We start from the raw sequence: 11,830 nt of genomic DNA, 5'->3' as shown, positions 1-11,830 counted from the left end.
ATATTCGGAAGTACAAGGAAGAGGCTGTCTGGGCACATGTTAAAGTATTTAAACAATATTCTGAAATTGCATGTAACAGCTTCAACAGGGGATGAAGTATGATGCCACCTTGTTTACAATGATGGCAACCCATGTAATAAGGAGTTGTGCACATTCCAACTTTTATAGAGGACTAGAGGGTGTTTAGAGCTCTTCAGCCCCGCACATATAGACTAAGACTATATCTTCCCATCCATGTGATACCCTTCAGCACCCTCGGGTTATTCTAAGATGCTTCTGGTGCTGTGGTGGCAGTATAGAATCCAGATGGTTAGCAATAACATGCTATTAAATGAAAAAGAACTATATTCCCAATCAACCAGTCCTTAAGATTATGGGGCAGCATTTTAAAAACAGCAGAGATAACAAACAAATCGTTTTAAATAAGGATATTCAGCACCTTATGCCTGATATCGTGATGCGATGCCTCATATCATGGTGTCAAAACACAATACCATTTTTGGGCTTTTCATATTCCAAGGACAACACACTAGCAGATCATCAATCAAGAGATAGTATATATGAGGGCAAAAACTAATTTTATTTTAACTGATTATTATGTACTGATTATTTCGCCATATTTATGCCAGCTTTATAAATGTATGCTTGGCCTGATCCGGGGAAATGAAGGTCAGAAATAAAGGGAAAAAATCACATACTCCTGTACTGAATTTGTAAAAGAAATAATCATCTCATGACAGCAAATTTTAAACAATTTTATGTTTTAGCCAATCATCTGGTAAGATTCATATACCATGCCATGTGTTTTTTTGGAAATTATGCTTGTCAACACATCTTGTACGGCTAAACAAAAGAGAAGAGTTCAATAATGTTATAATTTGACTTGTGGTATCTCAAATTGATTAATGGGATAGGAAACGTTTATCGAACTGTTAGCCAATCATCTGGTAAGATTCATATCCCATGACATGTTCTTTAGACATTATGCTAATTGTTACATCCGCCACGTCAACACACACGCCTCTTCTTCAAAGAGGGTAGTTCAATAACGAATTGTTAGTCAATCTGGTAAGATTCATACGCCATGGCAATTCTTTCTATATAGGACAGTTGCTTTTACTGGCAGTATCAAATTGCTCAGTTTTTATACTACTTCTACCTAGGAAACCTTTCTAAACCACTGTATGCTATCACACTATTATTATTATATTAATATAAATATATTACTCGCAATTTTTTTGAAAATAATTTAGAATAATCATTATCTATTGGAATTTTAAAGTGTTGTATTAATAAGTAACCACACATTTTTTTTTTAATATTTGTCTTATATTGTACTTTTTTTTTTCTAAAAACTAACATGAAAAGATGTCCAATCTTCTAGATGTCCCTTTAAGGTAATTATCCATCTGTATGGCAATTTTGCACATCGATATTGCAAACATTAATATTATGGTAATAAAATAATACAATATTTTTTTACATAACAGCTGCATCATATTTTACATCACTTAAGTTCTGTCAACTATCAAACTAGTTTGACAAAAAAAGTGTGATGTGCCCAAATGTGGTAGTGATATTCCCAAATATGGTAGTGATATGACACCATCATGTCCATATATATATGGGCACATCACATTTTTTCACATAAAGTTTTATAGTGTAGAGAGAGCTTTAAAGGTGTTTAAATTGTGACATAAATGCCACTAAATGAAAATCATAAAACTGATCTATTAATACTATTTTATATATATATATATATATATATATATGTGTGTTTTCTTTACCTAATGGACAAGTAAAAAATATGTTTAGCAGTGTTTTTCTACATATGGAAAAAGGTTCTAGGCTAAAACACCCAGTTTCTTAATAACTTCCAGAATTTTTTTAATAAATAAAATGTGAAATTAATAACTTACAAGTTATTTTTGTTATTTAAAAAAAAAATTGTTTTTAAAACAAAATTGTTGGTATTGAAAACAGAAATGATATGCTAAACAATTTTTAGTTGGCCCCACTTTACTTGAACCTGATGCCTTGGTCACCTCAATGTTATACATACTAGCAATTAAAGATCATGACGAAGATGATAGTACGCATCAAACCAAATCTGTCCAGATTTATGAAGTGATCTGACGAAAAATGATAAAGCATAGATTAGTTGGGACATAATATAAAATATTCATATTACAGGTATAATTTTCATATTATCTTCAAACATTTTAATGAACACTAAAGAGTTGGTCAAGTTTAGGGAGTAGGCAAGAATGTATTTGGAAGAAAATTATTAAGCAAGCAACTATTTCATTGGAAACAAAAGAACATAACTAAATACTCCACAAGCATTTGCAAAAATGGTACAGTCCATTATTTGGGTTGTCAACTGCACACTAATACTGTAATTATTTTCGTTTCACCTCTAGGTTTATGTGGGATGACCGGACACTGAGAATAAACACTATGTTATAACCAAACCTACTTTTGCTAGCCAATCAGGTAGTTTAGAAATTGAGTTGATATTTCTTCTCTACCAAAGTAAATGTAAATCTGTACCTACCTCAAGATATCTGTTAGGCCTTCACTAAGTGTCTTTACTCTATACTCTATGTCATGCTTCCTGCAGACTGATTTAACAAGAGGTGCTATCCTGTGTAAGTTATGCCTTGGCATACAAGGAAAAAGACTGGAAAAAAGAAGAAACAATTGTTTGTCATTAATATTTAGGTGCTCTTGATTGAACAGTTTGTATAGAATGATATTTTAGAATTTTTATAATTATCATCATTTCTGCAGTGGAATGGTCAATTTGGTTGCCCATGGTTTTTCTATTTTGAAGTTTTCTGTATTTAAACTGCAGTAAATAAACAAGGAAATTAATTGATCAAGGAAAGCAAAGGCCTTTTTAAATTCATCACAAATGAGAGACAAGCCATTTGACAGATCTTGACGCTCCTCAGTGCTTTAATTAACTATTTTAATAATTAACTATTTTAATTTATCAGTGAAATTTGTTGTCCTTTTACATTCCTTGAACACATTTACCATTCCATTTTTGATCATTTAGCACATTTATTTGTTAGTAAGTATGCAGATTTTTTCTTTTGGAAACAATTGAATCAATGCAAAATGCCATTGTCATTGCATCTAGAAAATCTGTTTAGAATTTTAATTTCAAAAGACAGATAACAAATAATGCATGGTGGGATCATGGAGGTATTTTATACCTCCATGGTGGAAATTGAGAATTGCGTATTGACGCTAAAGTAATAGGATTTATTATTAGAATCAACAAACATAATTTTCATGTTAGTTGCCATGATTCCATTCCAATTTTTCAATTAAAATATTGCAAGAAAAATGCCATGTTGAAAAAAGTAATTTGTAGATTTTAACATAAAAATTCAAAAAAATGCTAAGAATAAAGGAAAATAATAAGTGACTGATAGTGAGTGATATCTATTTTTTAGACACTGGTCATTTTTTAGACATTGGTCATTTTCAGAGGGTGTATGGTTACTGAGACAACCTACTGGTGCTCAATTTGGAAGTTGAGATGACCAGTAAACCAGTCGTTGAACACAGACTTCTCAATGTTGCAGGTTGCTTTCAACTGTAGCTCTAACCATGGCCGTTGCAAATCTTTGTCAATTTCCATTGGTATATGGTTAGCTTGTGCCACCCATGTAAACCAGATACTCTCTAAAACTCTATGAAACAACAATTATTAATGCTTTTAATAAAAGAAATTCTAGATTGCTTTAATATAGTAATAATACAATAATTTACAACAAACTGTGATTAATATTTAAAATTACAATTTACATAAACATTGAGATTCTACTGAGGAATGACCATTGGATCCTTGGTTTTTATTGTAAATGCATAATTCTTATTATAAAAGTGAAAATGAAAAATCCATGCATAAAATGAACAAATAATAATACAAATTATTTTGTTAAGAATTATAATTAGCACATTAGTACAAACAAAATCATAAGTAACAAAAGAAATCTAAGATGTCTTTCAATACACAAGGTCAAAATCAAGTTTTTAATATTAATTTGACCTTTGACCTAAACTTTATGTATACACCAACCAAGACTATATATTTAAATGCATGTAAATACACAAATTCATTCTATTTTGAACAGCAAAAATATATTGGGTATACATCTTCATTTTAATCTCATCACTTTTATTAATTTGTATTTTTTAATACCTCATTCCTTCATAAAGTAAAATCACCTTCCACCAAGACATTAGGCTACCAAATACGGCACCAAACAATACATAAAAAGACAGTGTAAAGAAGAGGTCCTGGAGAAAATAAAACACAAAATAAATGTAATGTAAAATCGTGTTAAGTATAATTATTTAAATCTTTTGAAATTCCATTTAAAATTTCTTTGGGATTTGACTTCAAGTGAGAAAAAAAATGGAGAATTCATGACAATTTACTTACCGACCATTCTTTTCTTGTTAAAATGTACCAGAATAGCATAAACTGAAAATAAACTGGAAACAAAAGTGGCGGCCCAACTGAAAATATAATAACATTTGTACATTTATCTAATATACATATTCATGAGAACTTCTTAAGCAACATTCAGACTTTATCAGGTTAGATTAGATTTGCTTATATTACGCAATGTGATCTGTAGCATTAAAAATCAAGGTGTTGTACAGTACCTACTTGTTTCGTCAAGCCATGAGTTTGAAAATACTCTTAGGTGGTAAATAGTTCAATATCCATAATTATGGCCTACCATTAATTCCATGTACCTATCCACCAGCTCAATCATGATTAAAGCATATTTTTATTGTTACAGTACATCTAAATAGATCTGATGTATGCTAAAATTACATACAGAGTGCCACAGTTATATTTGAATAGTTAATTAAGCCAAGTTTATACTCACTAATCATAAAATACTTGTGTTGATGATTGTATGGCATCTTGGACTTGCCATTCTTAGCAACATCTACTGGCATTTTCTCACCAACCACAAACAATGCCTCAAGCCTAACATCCGGATCTTTGCCAATCTACATTGAAGCAAAACAAAATTAGTATTTTTTTTTATTTCTTTGTTCGTTAGCTATGTGCTAAAGTCCTTCCCTATCAGTACACTGCAAAATGGTATACACTCTATGACCTCAGTATTTGACCCACGACCTCCAATTTTGTGTAAATATCACAGTTTGTACCCTTTTGAATCAAGATTAATAGATAATAGGTACCAAGCTTGATTAGCTTCGGCTATACCTTGGCTACCTTTTGTATTGAAATTGTTTTTTGTTTGATACAATAAAGAAGAATCAGTAGATAAGGTATATTCTATATTGCATGTTTCAATTTGTATTTTTAATTTTTGTCTTGTAATTTTATGTCGAAACCTGAATAAAATCAAATCAAATCAGATAAGAAAATTTGTATTAGTAAAGTTTTATTTGTGGTACACCTAGTGATTCAGATCCTTGTGGTGTACCGCAAAACTTGCTCTATACTAGTATTACAATTAAATTAAACGATTTATATTCATTTTGATTTGTCTCTTACCACGTTGGGTTTTGAATGGTGTTGGTTGTGCATATGGGTCCACCATTTACTTGATGCACCCTATAAAAAGCCGATCATTAGATTATGAAACAGATATATTTATATGATCAAGGCTCAAATAAAATTTAACAGTTATATACCAAAAAAAAAAAAAAAAATCATTGGAAGGTGTGTCTCCCTTGAGAATAAAGGAACATCCATGGTATCCAACAGAGATTGTGAAAAAATGAATTTTCAATATTTTAAGCAGGTCCGAAATTTTGCTGATCATGATATGATCATGATTATACTATCATAATATAATGATACGATCATGATATAATGATAGGATCACAAGCTGATCAAGTTAAAATAATGAGACTGCGATACAAACATGAGATTATTATAAGATAAGGTGTTTAAGACGAGCATGGGATCACAACATGATTTACCTTAAGAGTACCCATAATTAGGAAATGTACTAGTCGGTTCCATTTATTGTTTTTAAATACGGAGTTGTGTCCGAAGTCATGTTGTAACCAAGCTGCCTGAGCCTGCAATGAGAAAATATGTTACTATTATCAACTACTTAGAATCAACTAAAATTAAATGAATGCCAAGCAGGAAAAATGTGGGTTAGAGTCCTTAAAAAATTTAACAAAAATGAAAAAGGAAAAATGATTCCAATGAATGGGTCATTGGTCATGGTGCTGTGGACTCAGATGTTACACTTTTCAACTACATGCTTCTCCCCTAAGGCTCATGTCATGTCAGTGCTGCTAATTCTAGTGCTCCCCCTTCTGTCCACAACACAGTGGCGGTGTGTGAACTAGTACACTGGGGTAACTTGACCCTTGAAAGATGTACTAGGGTCTTTAAAGTGCACACAAGCAATGTGTGTACACTGGACCTACGGTTTATAGTTCTTATTTGAGAAGACATGTTCTACCACCAGAACCATGGAGCGAGACGTGGGTCTTCCACTGTCTTAACCGCTCGGCCACTCACAATAAAACATATACAAAACATGAAACAATAATTACCTGCGCTGTGCCTAAAATAAATATTGCCAAGGTATACGTAGCCATGGTTACTCCAAAATAATACATTAGGAAGTAACCTGAAACAATTAGAAGGATGATCTGCAAAGCATGGACTACATAGAATAGTTTGCTAGCTGTGAATAAACCCTGAAACAAACAAATAAAAACAAATTTAAAACAATAAATCATTTCATGGTGAAGAATAAGCAACCACAATGGTATGAATATATGAGAAACAGGCATATGAGAGTTGGCATATATGGCTGTATCATGTTGAAACACTGGTTTTCTTTAGATCAGTTATATAAAGTTCAAGCCTATCTGTGCCATATTGACTCAAAGCCTTGTTTGCCTCGGCCTTCAGATGGGATGTAAAACTCTTGGTTCCGTGTACATACAGTTTACACTAAAGAACTTGGTATATACTATTTAAAGCTCTGTCTACAGTACCAAATATGGTACTGGTAGTGATATGATGTCATTGTGTCCATATATGGGCACATCACATTTTTTTCTCACATAAAGTTTGATAGTGTCGACAGAGCTTAACAGAACAGAGGAGCGAGCATCTTACACAGTGTGCATGTTAGGTTCTCTGTATTCATGTTGGCTGGTCTGTAGAGGGCATAATCTTAATTCTAATTAAACTGCATTAAGTTTCCTTATTTTCCAGTAAAGCATAAGGGCAATCCAGTTGTACAATTACAGTAAGCGACTTCGATAACTCTAGAGGGCGCCATACCTCAAAGGGCAATCAGGACAAAAAGTTCCATATGGACATTTTCCCCCGCCCCCGATTGACCTTTGAAATATTGTGCCCTCTGGAGTTATCAAAGTCAATTATAAAGATGGTGTAGGAGTTAATGAAGATTATTGAAAAATGAAACATCCAAAATTAAACAAACCATTTTTTCAGCTGTCTGTCGAAGATTAAGTACATCTTTAATAACACTTTGGTTTCTATTGGTTACTGTTGATTCTACACGACCAATGTGCAGGGCTTTCATAAATTTTCTAGCATATTTTTGGTTCTTATGGAAAGCAGTAAATGCTTCCTGAAAAAGTAACAAAAAACATTGATTTTTTTTCATACAAAATTTATTTTTTTTCCCTGCCAAATTATATAACTACAAACACGATAACAAATTTAAAATATACATAATTTCATTAAAAAAATCTGTTGCAATAGAAGTTGGAAAAATATGTTTTAGAGTTCATAGAAACTAGGGCAATATAAATTATCAATGTAAAGTATATCAATATTATCAATAGATGGACTTTTGAGATTAATAATAGCATTGCATTTTAGCGCCAGAATCAAACTCAAACTTTGGACTTTCTTTATCTCTATGCTAATTAGAATCATACAAGCCAGAGATCATACGATTGAACACAGTTTGATTGACATGTACCAAGATTGCACATTAATTCCCATTACCACACCTAATTTCGCATACAGGTAATAGGCCTCTAGGCCTACTTTTCCATGCATAATGTTACTACTTACAGACGCATCTTGTCCAGCATAATGTGTCATAACTCTACTACCGCCTGGGTGTTTTCTTCCCCAGTTGGTCACATCGTATACCTCATTATCAATAACAATCCACTTTTCGGGGTTCAATTTACCATCTTTACAATTAACCTCCTGCCAAGTGTATATTCTTGTGTGTAGCTTTGACATTGCATCTATAATATATCAAGTTTGATTCGAATTGATTCCAAGTACTAAAAAGGCCCAACTGCGCAATAGGATTTGATTTAAGTACGTACGGTACCCGTAAGTTCCCGATCAGCAATCCATCCTGTATCATATCCGTATCATGCCCATATGCCCTGGCCTGCAACATGCCTAGGTAGAAAGCTACATGACCTACTATACGTCTTATTCTTAACTGAACCAAACTCATTCAAGTTATCTTTATAATCGTATTATTTTTAGAAGTTAGTATTGTATTTTATAATTATTATATCATGTCCGAGATTTAAGACTTAAAAAACACTCACCTGTGTGCTGCAACCGCCAAGCTATACCTGGTCCTTTTTTGGTGGAATAATATTGTTAATGTTGAGGGCGTGGTTTTAGTATCACAGAATAATATTAGTACGAATAGTAAGTTATTGTTGAAGAAATATTTCACAAATGCCGCTCGACTTTTTGACGTAACAGTTTTAATTATTGTTTCTTTCTTCATTCATTCATTTAATTATGCATTTTCAAAATTGATATTCTATTTAATATAAGAAATAATGATTTATTATCAATTAATTTTGTTGAACAATCAGTAGTAAATATTTTGTCTATAGTCTGAAATGAACGTCCTACCGTAAAAGTCCTAAACTGTACCTACTGTCTGTACGTATTCCGGGGTAGAGGCGTACTCCATAAGGCCGTAGTGACCCACACACCCAAGCCGCCGACACGTGTACTCATTAATCAAACAATTCTTCATCTATATACACGACCTTTCCTTTACCATAGAAGAAGGATTGTTTTGACAATGTTGTTTGTGTGGCATCATGGTTCTTAGTTTCCAGAATGCATTATGAATAAAAGTTACTAAGTTATCTCTTATAGTTGGTCGTCGAATCCGTTCTTTGCAACTAATAATTGCAATATATAGGCTACATTTAATAACATCACACAAAGTAAACCATGAGACAGGTTTTTTAAAGGAATTTTATTTCTTGACTATGTTTCGAACTCCATGATTATTTATTGGTCAGCATTTTAGGGCCTACTCAATGGGTGTTGGTTCCTCAACGATATTTTCGCGACATGTAGGCAAATTAAATCTACACCCTGGATGGGATTGGCGATTTATTCGATGTCCTTCATGAGCTGAAAAATACAAATAAAATTAAGTGTTTTTTAAATGTCTTTTCTTTGCATCAATTGTAGACTTGTAGGCCTACAAGAGCCATCTATTTTAAAAAGTATTGTCTTTTTAAAATCACATATGTTTGCTTAGGCCTACTAATCAAATGTTTGTCTGTGTTCCTTTTTTTTTATTTATTTGTTTTAATACATTAGCTTAAATCGTTCCTCTAGCACATTGTTTAGTTTTCTTCTAAGAAACTTTGTTTTTATTGGACTAGATACTTTTCACTGTTCCGGTGAGCTCTCATGGGAGCCGCTTCAAAGTGTTGGAGATGATTATCATCGGTATTTTCAATGGTTTTCACAAGCACCTTGAGCACTTGGTGGATATGTGCACTTAATAAATCTTATTATCTTATCTTATCTTATCACCATATCGCTTTATTTATTAATGCAAATACAATATATGCAAAATATAGGCCTATAGATTTATATAAAATAAATGTTTTAGTAGAAGTGTTAAAGTAAAATTTGTTGACTTTTTACCTTGTCCCACCATGTTTTCGCCAACCATTGCTTTAAATAAAAGAAAACATTATTTCTACAGTTACTTTCCATACATAATAAGTTTACTTATGCAGTAAGTACTCGTGCAGGCCTATTAAGAAATACAAAATGTGCTTTAGAAAGATTATAAATAGACCTATCTTATTTTTAAAAGAATAGTTAATTCTTAGTTGTTATTCTTAGTTGTTTTTAATTGTATGGTACGATATCTAATTTTATTAAGATGTTTCTATTTTTATAGCAATTTTAACTAATTTTTAGTCATTTGTAATACATTTCATTTCAGCCCTTGGCTGTCGTTTTGTAATATATTTTTATATACCGAATAAATAAAAAATAAATAAAAAAAAAATAAAAATAAATAAATAAATAAAATTAATAAAGACAAGCTAAGATTTTAAAACTTAAATAGGTTATAGCAATAGAGGAGTAGACCTATATACAAATATTGTTCTTCCAAATATCATTCGTGGATATATTATATTATTATTATTATTATTAGTGTTATTATTATTATTATTATATTATTATGCCTACTTACACTTAGTTTCGGCAGTATTTTGTAGGCTTATAGTCAAGATACTTAGTAAAACAACCAACAGCATCGTCTGAAAAAGGCTAAAAACATATTGTATGGTAGAGTTTGCGTCTCTAAAGGAAGGGACACATTTCCCCATCTCCTTAACTAAATTCGTAATACGTGGACGAGATTGGTCAAAGAATTTACCAATTAGTAACATTTATTATTATCATTAGTTATTATTTACATTATTCCTTTTCTATCGGTGCATTATAACATTTGATATCTTCCTTGGAGATTTTTCTTTGAGAAAAATATAATTCCCGCAGAGAATACCTCTAGGTAGGCAAAATACATCGAGTAAAACATATAATAATAAACGGGGTTCATTAATATGAAACGATATATTGTTCCCCTGAAAAAATAATTAAAACAATTTGTTTTTTGATGATATGCCATTTTAATGTCACATAATATTTCGGTACTCACTTTGACCAAAAATTGAATAAAAATATTGTTTATTTGTAAAAATTGCTTCGCTAAATGTTTTTATAAGTGAAAGTGACGTTTTTCTTTCTACGTAAGTGAATAACTTTGTTAAAACTGCAAAATGGCATTGGATTGTATTAATCTTCATTTTTCATGTTTTTGGGGGACATCTACGTACCCGGTACTTTGGGATAATATGCTGCGTAAAGACAATAAGACGTCTGATGTGCATATCGTTACTCGATTAAAAGATATTTCCAAAACTTGTCTTCATTTTAAACTTATATATTTAAATTTAAATTATATTTAAACTGACATTCCAATTATTGACAACAATATAAAACACACAATTAAGGAGAATGCGTATAAGTTAATATTCGTGATTCGTGTACATACGACTTGCTACCGACTGACATAATGACAAAAAATACATTAATAATACTGTGGATAGTAAATACAGTTTAGCATAATATGAAAATTAATTTTAGAAATGAAGATATCTGATAGATTGATAATTGGTAATACTGACCGTGTAGATGTGTAGATGATAGAATACGTTATTCAATTAAAGCATATTCTTTTGCTGCATTTATATAAAGGATTAAATTATATAAAAAACATTTTTTTAATTATTCACCAGGTGTGATTTACTACATAATTATGCTATTGTTTTGTATAATAATATTTCAATACCGTACATCTTGTCAGTAACAATACGATTCATAATTTTATGAGGTGTTTTGCAATAATGTTTATGTAAATGTGTAACTACTTGAATATTGTAATATGCCTACAATTTGTGCGCATAGTATAATATGATATCTGCAACGTCAAATTGTATATCGTATATC

At 31.4% G+C, this 11,830-nt stretch overlaps 1 protein-coding gene and 1 long non-coding RNA gene across 2 annotated transcripts; both read right to left on the bottom strand.

Annotated features, from left to right (window-relative positions):
* Positions 1 to 2,052: 2,052 nt before the first annotated feature.
* On the bottom strand, positions 2,053 to 8,615 carry LOC140039854 (acyl-CoA 6-desaturase-like). Its single transcript, XM_072085433.1, has 12 exons — positions 8,590 to 8,615; positions 8,090 to 8,271; positions 7,488 to 7,637; positions 6,583 to 6,729; positions 5,992 to 6,093; positions 5,561 to 5,620; positions 4,920 to 5,046; positions 4,463 to 4,539; positions 4,220 to 4,317; positions 3,531 to 3,707; positions 2,558 to 2,683; positions 2,053 to 2,132 (listed from the first exon to the last, which is right to left on the bottom strand). Exons 2-12 carry the CDS (start codon positions 8,264 to 8,266, stop codon positions 2,069 to 2,071), a joined length of 1,305 nt encoding a protein of 434 aa, XP_071941534.1. The 5' UTR covers positions 8,267 to 8,271; positions 8,590 to 8,615; the 3' UTR covers positions 2,053 to 2,068.
* A 639-nt stretch (positions 8,616 to 9,254) lies between these two features.
* Positions 9,255 to 11,555, bottom strand: LOC140039853 (uncharacterized). Its single transcript, XR_011842658.1, has 4 exons — positions 11,509 to 11,555; positions 10,512 to 10,588; positions 9,950 to 9,979; positions 9,255 to 9,424 (listed from the first exon to the last, which is right to left on the bottom strand). It is a non-coding gene; the product is annotated as an uncharacterized lncRNA (long non-coding RNA).
* Positions 11,556 to 11,830: the final 275 nt, after the last annotated feature.

The sequence above is a fragment of the Antedon mediterranea genome, chromosome 2 (assembly GCF_964355755.1).
Source record: "Antedon mediterranea chromosome 2, ecAntMedi1.1, whole genome shotgun sequence".
Lineage (NCBI taxonomy): Eukaryota > Metazoa > Echinodermata > Crinoidea > Comatulida > Antedonidae > Antedon > Antedon mediterranea.
The sequence above is the reverse complement of the archived record's forward strand: the minus strand, read 5'-3'. Positions and strand labels throughout refer to the sequence as shown.